A 21,234-nucleotide genomic window follows, 5' to 3' on the forward strand; every position below is an offset into this window, starting at 1 on the left:
GTCCATTGCCAAGACAATGACTAAACTAACTAGGAATAACGTATATTCTAGGGCATAGCACTTTCTAGGGCCGAAATTCAGCACCAGAGCAACCGCCAAGACCCAGGTTGCCAGCATACAGCCAAGACGTTGCAAAAGTTTCCCCCCTCGAGATAGCTGCCAGCAGCTGTAGTGTTGCAATCTCTCGCGGAAGGCAGGTTTTAATTCATATTTGACGCTTTGACGCATGTAAGAACAATTTTCTCAGCCACTAAGAACTTATCGGTGCGAATTCCAAATACATAACAGGAAGCAAGATTGCTTTCATGATAATTCCACGGGATTAGATATACTCCAGAAGCGTAGTTCACTTTGGTGTCACTTATGCTGCCAGCGTACTGAAACGGGAAGTGTCCAATTTTTGCGATCTGTCATCTCGGAGAATAGTTTACTCTATTCAGCGTTACGCAGCAAATGGACCTTGATATTTGTTTTATCTGTTCTTTCCACTTATTCAAAGAAGTGTTGACTTGCTGACATCTGCAGTTACCGCTTGGCGCTATCTTCTAGCCTTATCTATTACTCTTTCAGACTTCCAGTATTCCCCCCGCTTACAACATTACCCATGTATGTCACTGCTGCTTGCGTAACGATGGATCAAAGAATGTTGCAATGATAAACCTTGGATCTTGACGTATTTATGCACACGTGGACTTGGCCAAAAGTATTTTGTAATTTAGTAAAAGCTCTTTACAAGTACTGAATGAATTTTGGATTTCACTTTTAATATTTTGCAGTGTTCGAACCACGTTGAGGTGAAAATTGCTATTAAGCTACGTAAAGAATGGGGCCGCGCTTATCTAATAGGTAGGACGGACGTCTTGGCTGCCACGCGAAATCCGGCCTTGTCCCAGCATAAAGCGGCACTGGGGCTCGCACAGCCGCTATTATTAAATATTAGTGTCATGATTTCATGTATTTGTTATGGGGAATGAGAACTCATAACTAGCTCCTCAACATAGTATTTACCAGAGTAATGTTTGGTAATTTTTGTAACAGCCACACCTTCCTCAGCCATTCTTTCGATCCATCTGCTTTGTTCTGTCATATTGAGTGATAAGTTTAGAGTACTTGAACACGTCCCACTGCTGTATCGTCGAGCCAATAGCTCTTGCCATGTAGAAATCGTAGAAACCTAAAAAAATGAAGACTTTACTGGCTTTACCAAACTGTCGTTGCCACATAAGTACGAAAAATGGAAACAGTGTCAAAAAGCGTAACCAGGGACAAGGACGTATTTAGGGGGGGTCCAGGGGGTCTGGACCCCTCCCGCCGAAAGATTTATCAAGTACTAAAATTAAATAATGAAAAAAAAAATAGTTTATGCGTTGTTATATAATTTCCTCTGAACTTATTTTAAGACTAGGATTATATTGGGATCATACGGCTATGAAGGACACGAAGGACGTATTTCGGGAGTCCGGACCCCCCTCCTCCCACCCGAAATACTTATTTAGGTACGAAAATGAAATAATGCAAATATACTTGTTTAGTATTTGTTGTATAATTTGCTCTGAACTTATTGGAAGACAAGGATTTATATTGGGAACATGCGGCTTTGAAGGACAGGAAGGACTTATTTAGGGACCCCCCCTCCCCACACACACACATCCGAAAGACTTATTAAATACTAAAATTAAATAATGAAAATATACTCGTTTAGCATTTGTTGTATAATTTCCTCTGAACGTATTGGAAGACAGGGATTATATTGGGATCATACGGCTTTGAAGGACGTATTTAGAGGGGGGGGGTCCAGGTGTCCGGACTACCCGAAAGACTTGCCAAGTATTAAAATTAAATAATGAAAATTTAGCATTTGTTGCATAATCAATGGTTATTAATTTCCTCTGAACTTTTTATAAGGCAAGGAATATATTGGGATCATATGGCTCTGAATGACACTACAAAGAAATTTATGTACACTACTAAAAATATGCATAAAATTTTAATCACAAACTTACTTTTCTCCAACTACATGTAACATTTTTGTTATTCGATAAATATTAAATTTTTCATCTATTTGACAATTTAATTGCCAGGGCACCAGGCCCGTAGCCAGAGCCCCCCCCCCCCCCCGGGCACTGCAGCCAGCCCCCTTGACATTAGGTAAAACTATTTTGTAAAATTTGTTTGCAGTGAAGAGTGAAAATGTAGACGGCAGATATTATTTTGTAGTATTTAGAAGATTGCTCTTCTCTAGACTTTAGAAAGTTTCTTTGTAGGGGAGCTTCTTTAGCTGTACCTTCGCTGCCTCTCTTGCGACCTCCAGTTTAGACAGAAATCTGCGACTCTGACATCCTCATGAAAATTCCCTCCATATCTGCGTCAAAGTTCAACAGTTTCAAAGTTTTTGGGAACGAAGGGGAATTTTATTTCTTCAACATGGTTTGGAATGTACGCTAGGCACTATGATTGACTATTGTCAATTTTTGTCCGATATAAATACCTATCTATCATCAATAGTAGTATGGAGTGTAGTAAGGGACGATTTCAGTACCATTTAATTAACACTTCAAGTGATATTTTAAAAGATATAGAAAAATGTAGTATTTGTTCATTTAATACTGTTAAACTTTGGAAAAATTTACCTGATTTACAAAGCGCCCCCCCCCCCCCTCCGATAACCCGTGAGCTTCCCCTGGAGATAATTCTAGCTACGGGCCTGCAGGCCACTTGTTTTTATGTAAGTTATCCCGATCTTAACTACAGGTAAGCTACGTAATGAATATGCGCTGTTATATCTCTATTCTTCAAAATGCAGTATGGTACTTGTTATTAGGAATGTATTAGAAGTCCATGTGGTAGTAATTAACGTTCCATAAGAATGTAACAAGACTGAACGGAACCTGTAACACAACGGAAGAAAATGGAATATGGTATATGCTATTGGCGTACAGAATACAAAAGTAGTGAGTGACATATGGTATTAACTAGATTCAGCTCTGAACAACTGAATATTTGAATAGTTATTTTGGTCTATTTATACACTATTCCAACATCACAATAATATATGTATATAACTTGTTAGTTCATACAGGAACGTCTGTATGCTATCAGTAGCGTTATTGCTTTGAAGGAAGAATAGTAACGTTTTTCAAGTCGTGACCTGAATCAAGTTACTGGTTAATTGTAACGTTACTATAAGTTTCCAATCACAATACAGTTTCGTCTACAGGTGACGAATAGTTTTACTGTGTAACGTTACTGGTTCTCGGCAAGGGTGCAACGTTAAGTCACGTAACGATGAGTTCTTTGAACGATTAATTATGGTTCGGTACAGTTACTCAACCGTAACGTAATGTTTGATACACCTTTTGTAACGTTTCTGTTCACGAAAAAGTTAGTTTCTGGTGGTAATGTAACGGAAATCGTAATTGCAATACCGCTTGATTTCGAGCGAACGTAAGTAATGTTTGAGCCCCACACATTTCAGTGCCGAGCTCGCAAAGGTCTAGCCACGGATCGCCCTTTCCCAGACACAACACCAGGAAATGATAAACGAGCATAAAAATGTCAAACACCCAATAACAAAATTACAATAACTGCGTTTAGCTGCCAAATACTGACAGTAAATTATTTTATATGAAGTAACAAAAATAAATGCAGTAGAGGCAGGTTGTCAAACCTCAGTTTAATTAGAATCTTATCTAAGAGCATAATTATCTCTCATTCCTATCTGATTTAAAACTGCTTCAATTCAAAACCGGTTGTGGGAAGGGTGGTAGAAAACTAAGTTACTGTGTTCCGATGAATCACAGCCCCACTTGTAGTTGTAGCACGTGGCGAAAGATGTGGGCAAACGCAACAACTTATGATACAGTTGACATGCCTACTTAAATTGATTGACTTCCCTTCCTGAACGTCCTGAAAAGTGGTTCGAATTGTAAAATGGTATATCATTGTTTGTGACAATCATGGCCACGATTAAAAAGAGGAAAAGCAATGTAAAATATCCGAAATAGTGGATTTTTTAAAACAATAATAAACCTACATAACTCGAAATGTATCTTGCATACTTTTTGGGCTGTCTTTAAGTTTTTTCCTCTGCGTTATTCTAGGCGAAACTACCCTTCAACTTAATTAGAATCACTCGCTGATACGGAACGAGGGGTGACTCACTTTTCGAATTTTTAACGGTGGTTTTAAAAGTTGAATGATACAGACATCAAATGACAGGAAATTTCTTACCTTTTGTATCAGCCCAAAGATTTTTCATCAATATGCAATTTTTGTAAAGTAATTTATTCAAAGTTTTTCAGCATCACTGAAAGATGTGACAGTGTAGACCGCAAAGAAAAATAAGTGACAGTCGGACTGGTCAGACAAGTCGGTTGATATGCAAATGTAATGTTATTTTATTGTTAAATGACTGCCACTTATTTCTTCTGGCAAATATGTAGCTAAATCTTACTCAGATTTTAAGCATTTTTAAGTTAGAAAATTGAGTACAGGTGTTGTGCCTTCCGTGAGCATGCTTGTGATCAAATGCAATGGTCAGTGACCTCACTCGGTGGGTAATTGACCCCGAACGGTCGTGCACGAGAGAGTAGGAGGAAGGGATTACGTATTCTCCTTCTGGGCAATTTTCGATGCAGTTTGAAATTATAAACAGGCGTCATATGCTAATCGCGGTCTTCGTATTGTCGCTGAATTGTTGCATTCTACTTTGTTACGTCCTCTTCCAAACCCCTTCTTAGGTTCATTGCAACTATATAATAATGAACATTGTGACATAAGGATGTGTGTGTTGAAAGGGGCGCTACGACGCCAGTCCCGGTTCGAATCTCTGCCTGGGCATGATGTTCTTTGAGTGTCCCCTCATAAATTTCATCATATCACTCATTTTCATCGTCGCGATTAGCCAGAGATGGTAGAAGCAGGACGCTAAATAACAAATCAAATCAGTCTTGACAGGGTCTGCGCAGGTTGTTTTGCTCGTGGTTCCACTTATAACATCTTATTAGTGGAATTGGAACACATTTTGTATGGAATGCAGCCATTCGAACTCTGAATCATTCACCTGGGAAATGTACCGGTAGGCTATATTCATAAGATATGTTCAAAGGTTCAGTATCACGTGGTCATATTCAATTAGTTTCATATTCTACTCAATCTCGATTAGCATATCTACAAAAGTGGACCTGTAACAAATTTTGCCACCCCTCCAGCTGACAACATAATTGATAGGCTTTCCCTTTGTGTTGAGGCCCCCTCGCTTCTCCCCTTCCAGGCTTTTGTGTAAGGTAAAACTGATGTTACCTGCATGTTAACTTTTAGTTTGTTTTTTTATCCATTTTTAGCGCTGCTAAATTTTGTCGCCATGTCTTTCCCCAACGCAAAGGACGCACGGGAGGGAGGAGAGTGTGCTGATTCTCCTTGCCCAAAATCATGAGCAAAAAAAACAACTTGTGACGTTGCATGTAACGTTATCAGTGGCTGCGATTATAAGGCGTGGTGGTACTTCCGTACTATGGCCTCTTAATGCTAAGCCTTGTCTACAATGAGGGCCCGCTCCCCGATTGCGTAGTGGTAACATCACCTTGCAATCAAGCAGTGGTTCAGGAACGTTTTTCATTTTGGGGGTACAAAATTCAGCCTCCCACACATCACATGTATACACACACACCTATTACTACTATAGTTAGCAGGCACGTATGTAGAGTAGAAATACATTTCGGGGGTCCAACAAAGTGTTGCAATAATAATACATAATAATTAGAATAATTATATTTAATTAAATTAAAATATTAATTAAATATGTAAATTAATTAATGTTGCATTGTTATTATTACATGAATATGTAAAAGATAGTAAAAGAATAGATATACAGAACAGCACGTACTCATTACCTAGCGTTTGTGTAGTTAAGGTCGCCAAGATTTGCATAAAAACTACTTTTCTGCATTGTTATTATTACATGAATATGTAAAAGATAGTAAAAGAATAGATATACAGAACAGCACGTACTCATTACCTAGCGTTTGTGTAGTTAAGGTCGCCAAGATTTGCATAAAAACTACTTTTCCTGGCAAGGATTTAATGTCAAATAGAAAAAATAATTGAATATTTATTGAATAACAAAAAAGGAGTTAGATCCAATTAACGAAAAGTAAAGTTGCTGATCAATATTTTATGGATATTATCATTAGTAACCTACTATGCATAAATATTTGGAACCCTTCAAAGCCGTATGAGCCAATTTCCTTGCCTTCCAATAAGTTCAACGGAAATAATCATCGATTATATATCTAATTCTAAACAATTATATTTTGAATATTTACTTTTACTACTTGGTAGGTCTTTCGGGGGGTGGGTCCAGACCCCTTGGACACCCCCAAATGCATCCTTGATACCTAGGTATAATGTGAAGCCATGGGAAACAATCTATTTTAGAACAACACACACGAATGTCCTGTTATTTATTGCAAAATTTGCATAAATATATTATTTCGGTTTTCTTAGAATTTTTTTTTTAATACATTTTAAAACCTGATAACAATTCTGAAACATATAAAGCTCTGGACCTCGTTCTGGGCTTATTTGGATTTAACGGAACGGAAAATCAGGAGTTTGAAATGTGAAAATTGCGACAAAAAAAATATATATATATTCATTTTAATGCAGGTTGAGATTAAAGGGGGTGAGGAGGATCTTTAGCCACCCCAACCAGGAATAATCTTCTCCCACCCACTGGATATAGAAACCACATTATTGAATATATCATATTTATAGAGTTCCACTTCAGTTCAGTTCATTCTAATATTAAAGTCCCATAGCTACGCATAAAAATATCTTTAAACAATTTATGGCAGATGTGTACCACATCCAATGCCCTTTATAAGCCGTGTATTTCGTATTTTCTCAAACATCTATAGGGCGTTGTATTAAAAAAGAAAAAAACTGAGTTGAGATGGTTCCCGATCAACTCGTAAGAAGTCTAACTTTGAAATATTTGAAAAATTTGCCAAAGCATTTATTTGTTATATAATTAGCTGTACCTAATGACACACTTCAAGCACTGAAAGTACTATCATTACATGTACAAAACCTAAATCCTTCAGATCTCTGAGAAAGCAAGGAAAGCCATACGCTCAAAAGTTGTTTTTTTCAATCAATCTATCTTTGGTGGACAATATGAGGAGCCTGCCAAAGCTTCTTTTCGTATGTAATGGTATTAAATGCAGATACATGTGTGTGTTTTAGGGTGACATGTCAATTTCTAGTTTATGTGAAAAGGTAAACTTTAATGTAAACAAAAGCATGCACGTCACAGTTAAAGATTTTTGAATCTACAATGAAAATCCAAAACACATTCCCGCCTCGCCGGTCTCCGTGGCGGAAGGGTTTGCGTAGCGCGCTATGACGCCAGGGGTCCCGGGTTCGAATCCCAGCCTGGACATGGATGTTATTTGTGAGTGTCAATCATATCACTCATCCTCATCTTCGCGATTAGCTAAAAATGGCAGAAATGCGAAGTAAAGTAAACCAAATATAATCAATCAAAACAGTCCCATCTCACTAAATGACCTTGAGAATCCAATCCAAAATCTACCAATAGTGTGTCATTTATCTCGTGCATTCATCTGACTAATGAAATTTTCTTGCAGTTTGACTTTAGGGTTTAACTTAAAATGGCATTGTTTGTGTTCGATACCAAAATCAGGTTTTAAGCAATTATATTATTAGTATACCTAATACATAGGTAAAAATAAAAATCTGATAAAATCGCAGATTGCATTCTGTTTAAATGTCTAGGAAAAAATTCATTTCACCTAGGAATGATATCCCGATGCGATGAGTCTAGAATTGTCACAGCTTCATCTAGTCTCATGTGTGGTGAGGTCCTTCTCGTTCTTGTTTGTGTTTATTCTTGTTTCGGTTTCCACTCTGAAGTTATTAAAACACATTCTAGATCAATTTCATGCTCGGTTTGCCTAGGGACTCTATTTTATAAAAAATATCTTAATACAGTATATAGTTTTAGGTATAGCTAGTTTTCCGAACACCCTCTTACGAAGTTATGAAAAATATGGGTGAGGTACAGTAGTAGCACATTGTACCCCCTAAGTTGGTGTCGTGTCGTGTCTAGTCTCGTTCGGGTAAGTATTTCGTTTCGGAAAATTCCATTTTAAATATTCAAAAGAAAATGGGGCCAGTCATAATCTTCAGATGAAGATTTGTATCTTATCTTCGAATCGATCCGACCACCTCTTTAGAAAAGTGTACCCCCCTTACGCAAAGAAGCATTCGTCTGCAGCGTGATTTTCTGAGAGCAAATCTGATTCCATCGTTCCACACACATTTTAAACAATTGTCATCTCCTTAAAGATGTTTTCAAGAACATAGGTCAATGAACTAACTAGTAGCAAGCACAATGTAGTAGAATCAGTTTACAATGGTTTGAATTTCTGTAGTAAGGAAGATAATGCTTATAACTTATAAAAAATATTCACTATTTTATTGGGCGAATTTAAAATAGGTTCCTTTAACAGTAGCACCTTGCGTCAAATTACCAAAGGGGGGGTACAACTCCATATACGGATTTAGGGGGTACAGTACCCCCTTCAAAAAATTGAGGGGGTACAGTACCCCCTTCAAAAAATTGAGGGGGTACAATGTACCCCTGTACCCTCCCCCCCGTTCCTGCGCCACTGCAATCAAGGAGTCCCGGGTTCAATACCCAGTGGAGGCACAAGGCGCGGCGATTCGGATCCCACTTTAAAACTGACCCGATTAGTCGTTCTGTGCATGAAGTGGGCTTAAAACAATTGTTTTCTGCTTTCTACCATGAGAAAGTACACTGACCCCCCCCCCCCCTCCATCGTTTTGGCATCCAAAATCTCCATAAATTCGATTTCGCAATACTTTACAAAATGAATTACTCAACACTATAAATTTTACTTTAAGTGCCATCACGCAATTCTTAGCTTGTTAACCCCTATCCCCCACCCCACCCGCTCCTTGCCCGTGAATAATCACCTACTGTCAAGCACGTAGCCGGGGGGGGGGGGGGCTAAGGGGTCTGAAGTCCCTCAGAAATCCTACAAATATCTAATTTAAATAGTGTATAGTAGAAATTAATTTTACTTCAGAAAGATTAAACATTAGATCGGAAAAAGTTTAGTGTATAGCCTAATAGAGCAACCGGTTTATATTTATATTCTACAATCTAATCCAAAGAATAAATAGATCCAAAGCTCCCAAAATTTATAGTTTTCTTTGTGAGAGGTCACACAATATAATTTTATGAGTAAAATTTGCCCGACTTTTAAAGTATTTTTTTTTTGAACGGATTGTGTAAAAGTTAATAACAAAATACAATAACTATGAATTTCAGTACATTAACTGTACAAAATGTAAGAAAAATGTCTCATACGGTTGATCGAGTAGCAAAATCCCTCAATTTGTATAATAATAAATTTGGATTAGAATTGGTTTATTTTTAATAACTTATAATAGTTGTTATTGTAAAATAAGAAATATAACCGTGGTGGTAATTATTATTTGTACTAAGTTTTATCAATGGCCTGCCCCCTCTACAAATGAGCCCCTCCCCAAAATAAAATCCTGGCTACGGGCCTGCCTACTGTGCGACCAGCCAGTGGTGTCGCTCAGCTTAAGAAACCCTACTTTACTCCCTCCCAAGAATAAAGTTAGGATATCTTAGATTTAGCTTTTCTCTGTAATATTAAGTTTCACAGTTGTAAATAACTTCAATGTTTTTCAGTGGCATCCCCCTCATTTTTGCAGGTATGGTGGACTGCTTTGTCCGCATCCCAAGGGAACAAGGTTTCTTGAGCTTCTGGCGTGGTAACATGGCCAACGTCATCCGATACTTTCCAACTCAGGCCCTGAACTTCGCCTTCAAGGACAAGTACAAGCAGGTGTTCCTTGGAGGTGTCGACAAGAGGACCCAGTTCTGGCGCTACTTCATGGGCAACTTGGCCTCCGGTGGTGCCGCTGGTGCAACATCCCTCTGCTTTGTGTATCCTCTGGATTTCGCCAGAACCAGGTAAGTTTATTTTTTTCTATTGTGTTCCAACCGCAGAAGGTTTACGCGCAAAAAAAAAAAAAAAAAAAAAAAAATAGGTCTTTGAAACGGGGTTCGTTGAGCAGAAGGTATGCTATGCTGTAAGTCTACAAACGGAAGCGAGTTGATAAAAGAACAAACGCTCCAGTTCATTACTCAAGACAAGACCGAATCTTGATTGTCTTGAGTGGCGTAATCATGGAGAGGGGGCTGAATTTTCTACACGCACAAAATTATACTTCTCTAATGTGCAAGAAATAACAATATGCACTCACGGTGAGAAAATGTGCACTAACATTTTAATTTTTTTCTCCAAAATACTTCTGAAGTAATGGATACATACAATCTTATGTAATGAAACCGTAGCAAAATGAACAGGCAAGTCATGAAATAGTACTGAGTGCGGATATTATTAATGCAAAATGTTTCGAGCATATATTCCATTATTAATGCAAAATGTTTCGTGCGCATATTCGTTCATTTAGGAATTTATCAGAGCTCCTTATTTGAGAATGGAGAAAATCCAAACAGCTAGTTCCATGTAGATTTTCAGCGAAAAATGCAGGCTCGACCAGGACTCGAACCCGGGTCTCTGGCAATCCGTGCCATTGCTCTACCACTGAGCTACCGAGCCGGCCTGGCTTCCCTTGCATTTTCGCTGGCGCTGTTTTACCTCGTTCCATTGTTCTACGTAAGTGATCCCAGATAAAAATTCCTACATTTTTCAAACTTGAATTCTTTCCATAATATCGTGAAATTATACCATCATCGGACTGGCCTTTTGTTCGCAAATCGTAGAAAGCGTGGCACCAGTCACAAAACTTCGAATCATGATCCTGATTTAAATACTTTTCAAAATTGGCATTCTGAGGGAGGGGAAAGGAATTGAGCGAACTCTAATTTCAAGAATTCTCTTATGGTGTAAAGTGACTCAGAAACACTAGTGTCAATCAATATCTGTTATGTTGCAAGCAATCAGTTAGGTTGGAGATAGTACTTTGAAACAGCAATCTATTCTCTGTAGGAAATGTTTGAATGGCACATTTTTAAAATTGAGACAACATCGTACTGTATAAAAATTGGGCAATTCTCGGAATGTATAATTTTTGAGTTTCGTTCATCAAATCGAGGTGAAAATAAAATAATGCATTATTTGTTCTGAAGTTCAAATTAAAAACTGTTATGACACATTCGAACTTTGATGGATTTTTTTTTAAATACAAAACTTATGCCCATAGAGGTTTCACTCAACTAGTGTCCAAAATCAGTAGTTTTTTTAATGCAGACAAAATAGTTAATTGAAAGATAGTATAAAAGTTACTTCCAATACGTGCAATTATATGCACAAATTCTCAACTGTACAGTTATGTTAACTATAAAACTTCTCCTCTGAAGCAGTCGAAAATAGTGGTTTTGTATGAATGATAGGGATTTTCGTCAAAATACGTAGTAACCTGTATATTTGAAAAATATCTGCATCAATCATAACTTTTAAATATAAAGTTTTTTTCCCTAAACAGTCTTTTTCCGCCTATGTTCAATTCTAACACTGTCAATGCAGTTATAAGTGGCATATGCGATATTATCCCATAGTGGAGTAACAATTCGTTGTGATCACTTTTGAGTAGGGCAATGCTTCCAAAGTGTGCGTCCAGGGCGCCGCGAAATGTTCAAATATTTTCAGTGAAATAATATGATTGTTCCAAATATGTGCTTATTTAGTACTTTTTACACAAAATGTTTCTGAATTTGAAATATGTTTATTTTTTAACTTCATCCAAGCAACCTAAAAATCACTAACTGAGCGTTCCAAGTGTTAGATAGGTCTACATTCTGACTTTGGTGCCGCCGCGGTTTTTTCTTTTGGGGCTCTCGTGTCAATGAGTTCAGTTCCTCTTATCATATTTCCTCGAAATATCCTGCTGCGTCGTGGAGCATTCTCAAAGTTTCAACGCGAGCAAAGAATGTCGCAATTCTGCTCCCACCAAGGTGCACGCACTTTGGCCGAACACGTCCTTGAACGGTGATTGCAAGGGAATTGATTACATAACTCCCATGGAGAAACTACACCGTCGGGTGGGTGCTCATGCCGTGGGGTATCTCGTGTTACATAGGAATCAGTGTTGCCAAGCGTAGGGTTTTAAGACCCAGCCAGTGGAAAAAGCACATGATTGACGCCACAAAATCGCCGTATGTTCAGTAAAGATCTCACAGGAAGACACTGCCAAGCGGACCTCCCCCACCCCATTCCACCTGTGGAATTCTCGGTATGCCATAACAAGCAGTTCTGCTTTGTCTTTTTTTGGGGGGGGGGGGGGGGGCAAACTTTACAGCTATAGATTGTCTACGAAATGTTGGAACGAGAGAGTAGAGAGTATAGTTCGACATTCACCACCTGGGAACAAAGGGTCTAATTATGTACCCTGCTGTACAACATATACCTACACTACTATATTATGCGAGGTCTGTAAAGGGAAATTATTCGCGTTCTCAAGGAACTCCCCCCCCCCGAGATATCTGGAAAAAGTTCGTGTAATTCGAATGGCGAAATTGTGGAATATTTTATTACAAAGGTTTTCTGCAATTTTCAGGCTGTCTGTTACAGTAATTAACTGCCATGTCCAACAAAATGCAGCGGTGGTCTTGGCGGTCGTGTCTTTGACTGCCATGTGGGAGACCCTGGTTCGATTCCCAGGATTGGGTGATCCAAGGTCGGAATGTCTGGCTTTGTGGCTCAACCAGCCTCAAATCAATGGCTACCTGGAGGGGCGGGGGTAAAGGCGACCAGAGTATGATGCTGATCACGGTCACCTCACAAAATCGAGAATGTGAGGCGGCCCTACCCCCACATCCCCTAAAATATGCCTTATGGCATGGTGCTATATGCACGGGGAACTTTATCTTACCCTATGTCCAACAAAATAACGAGAAAGCCTTCACAGGAGGCATTAGAATCATGTTTACTGCCATAACTAAGGGTGGGTGTGTGGTACAGAAAATTTTTAGTCTGAACGGAATTGGGAACAAAATATTAAGAATCCAGACATTCGGGACAAAAAATTCTCCCAATTTCCAAGTCACGTCAGGAAATTTTCGATAAATCTCGAATTGTACACACTATTTCCCTTTCAAATGTTTATTTCTGCACTTCTTGATTAAAAACTTAATTTCACGAAAATGACACTTCTAGTGCACAAATTAACCTCTTTTAAGTGAGATCCATTGGAATTTCTCATCTTTTCCAGATTGCGAAACGTCTGGAATTTTTTTTTCCAAAGTCTAAATGTGACCTTAATTCACACCCTGCTATTTTGATTTTTTTTTTTATTACGAAGAACAGTAGATGAATTGGTCTGTTTGATATCTGTGCTTTGAAAAATACAAAAAGACTGAGAACTCTCTATGAACAAAGTGATTATATATATATATATATATATATATATATGCCATAGTGCTGAGCATTTCATAAGGAGTCTGAACTTATCACCAGTACACTGACAGCAATGCCCACATCTGCCAGTCTGTCACTTTCAGAATGTTTTTATACTCATGGAAAACCATATTTCCACAGAAGCTTCAGCATTCATGGCATATACCTCTATAAAACCAATAAAAGGAAATTTCTCGTAAGTCTGATCTCAAAATAAATCAAACGCACAGTGAAAACTTTTCTGTTCGCAGATAGTTTCTTGGAAACATTTTTTTTATCAGCTGACAAGTTTTTCACTTCATTTTGGATAACTAGACTTCAGTCTTTTAGACCATTGTCTACTGTCTTCGCATGAAACCTGATAAGTTCCAAAAATTTTTGATCTTTACATGATTTGGATCTTAGTGGGCCACAATCATGGACATTTTGAAAGGGCAGGTTGTGTTGAACACAGACATATCAATGAACGATAAACATTTATTAAATCAGGCTCAATATTTAATTAAAAATTTTTGCACACGTTGAGTGGTCATTTGATTGAGAAAAATTGTGATAATACTCTATTCTCCCTCTATGCTTAGGTGTAAAGTATGAAATTGATGCTTTGGAATGCATTTGTGTAATCACATTTTGTGACTTAAATTTGAACTCTGCAATCTCAACAGTGCATTACTTATAACAAAAATCTTTTCATCCAGGTTGGCAGCTGATGTTGGCAAAGCTGGTGCGCAGAGAGAATTTTCAGGCCTTGCAAATTGCCTCACCAAGATCTTCAAGTGAGTACATTATGTTGCTTTATATATTTAAAAAAATAAAATAAATAAGATAGCACTAATAGATTGAAATTAAATTGTACAGCTGTTGATTTCATGTATTGAGTTATCCCAATAATATGATGAACAAATTTAATACTATGTAATTGCTAATCAATAAAACCACTATTTAAAAAAAATATATCATTTTGTGCCCCTGATTTGTTTTGTTACACTTTTCCATTTATTTTAGGTCTTTCTCCCTCCCTTCTCAGTCAGGTTTTTCTTTTACATGAAGTGTATTAATAAATTAAAGTGCTTAACCCAAATAAACATACTGCACAGATTGTCATATGCAATTACAATTACTATACAGCACCTATGTCATTATTTTTACAGGTCTGATGGATTGACTGGTTTGTACAGAGGATTTGGTGTGTCAGTACAGGGTATCATCATCTACAGAGCTGCCTACTTTGGTTGCTTCGACACAGCCAAGGGAATGTTGCCAGATCCCAAGAATACACCTTTCCTCATCTCATGGGCCATTGCTCAGGTAAATCAGTACCACGTGTGATTAAAGTAATCACTTTACATGGTAATGTGTTTTTTTTGGGATTTATGTGGGTATAAAGGGTGAGTCACGGGAAACTGACTGTTTTCAAACGCTGAATTTGAAGCAGGGAGAGGGGGTAACAGATGAAAGTAGGATGGCAATGTAAGAAGTGAGTTAAAGTGCCTATAGTATCGGAAATTCAGTAGACTACATGGTTAGAGGAATGTGAATTTATTCTACTTGAAGCTCCCTGGTACCCCCCCCCCAAAAAAAAAGTTGCAAAACAAGCACTTAAGAAAATTTCTAAAGAAAATTTCTGTAACAGGGAAAGTCAAAGGCCTCGAGTCTTGTGGCTGGTTTTCAGTATTGCTCATGAATGACTGATTCATTTCTGTGAAATACCACATTGTCTTAAGAATGTGTTACTACGGGTATATTTGAGCACCTTCATTTTTAAGTAAAGGTAAAATTCCCCATGCATATACCACCATGCCATGAAGGTACAATTAGGGGTTTTGGGGTAGGGCCTCACAAATTCTTGATCTCTGCCATTTTGGAGATGATGCAATTATCACCATGCTCCAGCCACCTTAATCTCCCTTCCTCCAGGTACCTATTTATTTGAGGCTCTGTTAGGCTTGGAGTCTCATTATGCAGGGACAAGGCTGGAAAAATTCAGACCACCACCCACCCTGGGAATCTGAACCTGGGTCTCCTGTGTGGAGTCAGATCACTGCAAACTATTTTGCCATCAATGTCGAACAGCACACAGCATAATTTTATATGAAAGTACATGACCAGCAGACACTTTTAAAACTACAAGAAAAGCTGAAAGTACGATAGTTGCTCCTTGTCATCTTGGATTCTGAGTAAGTTTCTGTTCTGGAACTGGCTCTTCCCTGTTACTCCAACTGTTACACAATGCTTTGTGTGAACTGTGACGTGCTTATTTGAATTTGTTAGCAGTTGCATACCAAACAGCTGATTACCTTGTATGTGAGGCACGAAAAGGAAAAGTTGCATGTTACTGTTAACCTCCTAAAGCAAACAGAATGATCAGTTGTAAGTTGACACAACTGTTCTTGTTAATGAGTTGTAAGCAGCTAGGTGGAACTTCCTGCTTTATAAAGAAGGTTAAGGCCCTGCTCAACCTCTGATGCCAGGGCAGCTGTTTTAGATTTTTCCTCTAATCTAAAAACTGCTACGATATTCCAAAATCTGAAAAATTACATTTTAGAATTCCTTCTAGAATATTTGTGTAAATCTTTGTGGCTTTCTTTCGCTGTTGTCTAGATAAAAATAGTTTCGTGTCTACGCCAGTCTTATTAAACTATTGATAATATCTAAACAGTGAAAGAGAACCATACGAATATTCATGTGAATGCTCTAGAATGAATTCTAATCATGTAATTTTTCAGGTTTTGGAGTATCATAAGGTTTCTTGAAAGTAGGAAAAATCTAAAACATGTGTCCTGGTGTCTATCAAAAGTGCAGCAGAGCCTTAAGGAAAATAAATGGCTCAACTACTGGACTCAATTTTTAAAAAAAAGAAAAATATTGTCATAACATAATATTGAGTGTTAATGATAAATTAGAAACTCGCAGTCAAATTTCTTTGTGAAATATAAATTGACAAATTCTTTCAGCAGGCATTGTTCTGAATTGTTTCCCAAGCATTAGGAGGGACAAGTATGCAAAACTGGGTAGCAATTCAGATACATAATAGCCACCTTTTATATCTTAGCAAACCCAAATAACCTGAATGATAAAAAGAAAAACTACACAGGATATTAGTCGGTGATTTTGATTACAGTAAAATTACAACATAGCAGTAGTGTTGTAGAGACTCTCCTCAAGCCAACCCCTGTCCCTCACAAATCTCTGGCAATAGTACTGGTGTTAGTGAGTACTGGTTTCCATTTTACAAACCAAAATACTCCCCAAATTATTGTGCTTATAGTTTGAAAAAATAATTCACTTGGATACATTCCAAATGGTACATCATACGACAAGAATAATAAAATAGCTTTAACACTAACTTTTATAGTAGTTTGTACTTTTAACCTGAAAGAACAGCTGTGTACCTTACCAGAGTAAATATTATACGATATTTCTGCTTTTGAAACAGAGGGACTTGCGTTACTTGTACTATGCTCTTCTAATATTCCAGGAGTGTAGGGGAAAAGTTGCGTAAATACGATAAGTCATTTACATGTCTGTTGGTGAATGGTGGAAACAAGTTTTACAAGGGCTGTCGTGACAATTATTGCAATTGCTGTGTTCATAATATGGAACTGTTGTCATGTTTTAAAGATGCTTTTCTGGGAAAATACTGTTTCCCATGAAAATTCAGGATTAGACAAAACTTGTCCCTTTTGTACAAAAGTTGTAAGTAGATAGGGGCTGATGTTTCTCTTAAGGAACACTGAATCAACACATCACATGCCATTTGAAGACTCTACAAATGGAATGCAGGCTTGTACAGCATGTCATGGTACTACAGTGTAGAGGTTGCTATGCATCTATAACCTGGAAGAGGGAATTGTCAAGGAATTTTGCAGATCATCTGGAATTTACGTGCATTTAGGAGCTTGCAAGAGTAAAAGTTGCAAATTTCCACTTCCAGATTCGGGTCTTTTTATTCCACTCCCCAAAGAGATTTAGCTCAAACTTGTTCCTCTTGTCTGGATAAAATTTTTAGACTAAAAGCTGGTAATGTCAGGGAATTTCATAACAAAAATCATAGCAACACTGAGTGTGAAATGCTGCTTTTAAGTGACATATTGCTTATTCAGGTGAAATTTGTCTTAATTGAAGGTATTCACAATACACATCTTATGTTGAAAGCAATTTTTTCACCAGAATGCATGGAGGGGCTTTATGTAGATCTTTGAACAATGAGCTTTGCCAAAGTTGAAGGAAAAGGCAAGGGCGGATGTGTTGACCAATAATCTAAACATATATTTATGAGTATACATCACCTAGGTGTACTGTCCATCCCTCACTTAGTTTCTACAGTCCATTGCTATACTTCATCTGTAGTAATATTTCAATTTCGTGGTACACAATTTATTTCATTTAGCCTGTCAACATTGTATAAAAGTTCATTTGGAATCATGTACGTGAATACTGTCCTTTTAATTTCAGACCGTGACCGTGTGTGCCGGCATCGTCTCCTACCCATTCGACACTGTCAGACGACGTCTTATGATGCAGTCCGGCAGATCAAAGGGTGACATCACTTACACTGGCACCCTTGATTGCTGGAGAAAGATCTACAGGACAGAGGGAGGTCCTGCTTTCTTCAAGGGAGCTATGTCCAACATCCTCAGGGGCACAGGAGGTGCTCTGGTACTTGTACTGTACGACGAAATTAAGGCGTTCCTCTTCTAAGGTGGCAACTTGAGTTTTTGGAGGCGCGTGTAAACACCACGTTTTGAAGCTTCGAGTGATTCTTTCTTCCCATCAGGAAATGTAACCCGCCGAATTTTAACTGGATCGAATTTATTTTTTAAAAGGCAGTAATGTATTTAGGGGGGAGGAATATGTAGTGTTCTGCTTTGAGTCCTATTAACTTGATCATTAAAGTCATCAGAAAAAAAACAATTCAGCATTCCTCTATGGCATACATCAAAGTGGTGACGATAATGATTGGATATGTTCAAAGCAGAAGACTGCCAGCTCAATGCACATGGGGTAATGTTGCATGAAATCCTTAGAACAAAAAATAAAGCAATAAAGGCAGTTTGGTAGTAATGAGATGCTGCTTGTGGTTTTTCTGCAAAATTAAGCCTAGTGCACATTTGCTGTGTGGTAACACATATATGTAAGAGCAGAAGAAAATTCGATCAGAAAACATTTGGCGAGTGATTTTTCCCTTAACTGGGAATCCTCCCACCTTAACAAGGAAGTCAGAATCATCCAATGCTGAAAGGCAAAAAACACAAGGACTTCGTTCTACCACTTTGTGGTTGAAACAATCGAAGTCTTGTTAGTGCAAGCAGACTTTAATTTAAAGACCCAAGTGTGTGTTCATCGGTAGAGAGAGAGAGATCAAGTTTTTCCTGGGGGGAAAAAGACAAATTTTGTTGTGGAGCCAGGCCACAGTATTAGTCCTCTTCCCGGTGCAAGCGGGGAGTGATTCAGTAGTGTGTAAGTGAGAAATTTCAGCGTCCTCAGAAACCTAGATTCTGCTTCCTTCTTTCCGTTCTGCAAGGTGATCCAAACAAATCCTTTATCCTGATCACTCGTGGAGACCAGCTGTTCTTTCAGCGTTCCAAAATATACCCAACTGCAGGATGTTGTCGACACTGTAGCGTTAATCATGTACATGTATATATATATATGGATGTTACAGGTAAAATAAACTTGTTTCTATAAGAAGTATGTTTCTTTTTAAGTAAAATAACCCTTGTCAAAAATGAGAATTGTCTAGGTTTTTCAAGGTGAGATATGTCTTCATTTCAAACCTGAATTCTATCCTAAGTTTTTAATTCATGTTTGGAGAATAGACTCTGTTGATGATAATTAAATGTGAGCAAGTTACTAAATTTTCCTCGAAAGTTACTTGTAGAAGTGAAGCAACGAGTTCCCAAGCAGCTGGTGGCAGAAGCCACCAAAATTAATAGAACTTCTGCGAAAGTTCACAAGTCAGTATCCTGCCCTGGTTAGATTTGTCTCATTGAAGATCAGAGCTAAAGCTAGTCCCAGAAATTTTCAAGGTCACCATGGCTGCCATCATGGATTGGGAAGAAAGTGAGACAAGCAGGCCTCTAGGAAGTAAACTGTTCACAATGACTGAGGATGCCTACTTCCAAGGGAAGCACTTTTAGCAGGTGCAAGTTGGTGTTTGTAAGGTCACTGACCACTTGAAATGTAATGACCAATCTTAGTCTGGAATGGATTTGAAGATATGTCTTCTTGAATGACTTGTTCAAAGGGATTTTTCACATGATTTAATGCAGTCCTACAGGAGGGGGGGTGGAAGGAATGTCAGGTTATTTGATGTATTTCAGAATTGGACAAGAGGTAAGTTAATCAGTTTTGTGACAATATTTATAACTTTGAAAGCTTCGTGATGGAGCGTAAATTAACTGATGAAATTTATAGGTAGCCACAAAGAATCTTTCAGCCTAGATATCAATAGAATACTGTCTGAAGTGAAATGCACTAGCAGGTTTGATCCGTAATAACCAGAAAGTTTACTTAAGGGAGATTTCACATGAAAGCAACATGTGACACACACTGCTTGGAAACTAGCCAATCAACCACACATTTCGCACACTGGCATAAGCTGCACAAGCCGGAGTTAGATTGGTGAAATCCTCGCGCGCACACACATGTCATTTGTTGCTTTCGTTTGAAATCTTCCAGAGATGTTTCAATATAAGATGAAGGATTGATTGTATTAATTTCATTCCTTGTATGGTCCTAAAAATAGAAATTTAAGAATTCCATGTATGCAATTTCTGTCATCCAGATTAGCGATTTTCACAATTCATATTATGGCAATTTTGGAGATCACAAAATTTTGTGAAGATTAATGATGTAAGAACATAAAATTCACCCAAAAACAAGTGTATAAAATGTGATTATTTGGTGCACAAGGTGCTATGGAGTACACAATTTTACAAAGGATTATATTGGCTCTAGGTGCAGGTGTCGGAGCATTGTTACCATCAAAAAATGTAGTTTCCAGTGTACGAGAGAGGTGGCAACAAGGCCCCTGCAGTTGAAATGGCTACAATCTTGAGGTATGAAGTTCTTGCAAGATGATTAGCTAGGTGCAGATTTTGAACTTTTTAATTGAAACCAAAAGAAAAAACTACTAGAAAAATGTGATTAACATTGCTTATATTTGCACACCTTCCAAATGCAAAGTATCATTCATTTTATATATTGTACCCTTTCCCCAGGCGTGGCTGCTGACTTTTCACATTCTGCATAAGCACAATACATGGAACAGAAATACCACGAGTTAAGTGATATTCAGTGTGCAATTTAAAGAAATAGTTCCACAAGTAAAAGTGCACGGTTAGATTATGAATTTCGAGCACAGTTTGGTAGGGCAGATTCAGACAATTATGAGCTGCGATTTGATAAGATTTCTTCTGTGCGCCCACCTAGAAATAGCATTGAAAGCTGTGCCAAGCCAAGAGCTGTTGTCCAAGTTTAGCTTGGCCTCTGCTTAGAGATCCACACAACGAACAGCCGCTGAAAATAGCTGGTCCCATCTCCATAACTCGGCTACTTACATAATACAGTCACGGGATACTCCTTACGTCATCCCAACTAGGCTTCGACAAAACAGAGTGTAACTGGTAGCCTAATGCCAATCTGTTACGAAGGTTCGTTGTGCGATCAATTCGCACTTTTCCGATGAAAGCCAAAGCTCTCGCAATATGATCAGCTGAGATTGTGAACC

At 38.1% G+C, this 21,234-nt stretch overlaps 1 protein-coding gene and 1 non-coding gene across 2 annotated transcripts in view; one reads left to right on the forward strand and one right to left on the reverse strand.

Moving 5' to 3' along the window:
- Nucleotides 1-19,193, forward strand: part of LOC145990964 (ADP/ATP translocase 2-like) — a 34,061-nt gene extending 14,868 nt beyond the window's left edge. Inside the window, exons 2-5 of the mRNA XM_083126549.1 lie at nucleotides 9,793-10,054; nucleotides 14,201-14,278; nucleotides 14,654-14,810; nucleotides 17,958-19,193. Of these exons, the coding sequence (XP_082982675.1) occupies nucleotides 9,793-10,054; nucleotides 14,201-14,278; nucleotides 14,654-14,810; nucleotides 17,958-18,203 (743 nt within the window). The 3' untranslated portion in view covers nucleotides 18,204-19,193. The remainder of the gene's footprint in view (nucleotides 1-9,792; nucleotides 10,055-14,200; nucleotides 14,279-14,653; nucleotides 14,811-17,957) is intronic.
- TRNAS-GGA (transfer RNA serine (anticodon GGA)) lies at nucleotides 10,636-10,706 on the reverse strand. The gene has a single exon. It is a non-coding gene; the product is annotated as a tRNA-Ser (tRNA).
- Nucleotides 19,194-21,234: the final 2,041 nt, after the last annotated feature.

Source organism: Lepisma saccharinum, chromosome 8 (genome assembly GCF_977018435.1).
Source record: "Lepisma saccharinum chromosome 8, izLepSacc3.1, whole genome shotgun sequence".
Lineage (NCBI taxonomy): Eukaryota > Metazoa > Arthropoda > Insecta > Zygentoma > Lepismatidae > Lepisma > Lepisma saccharinum.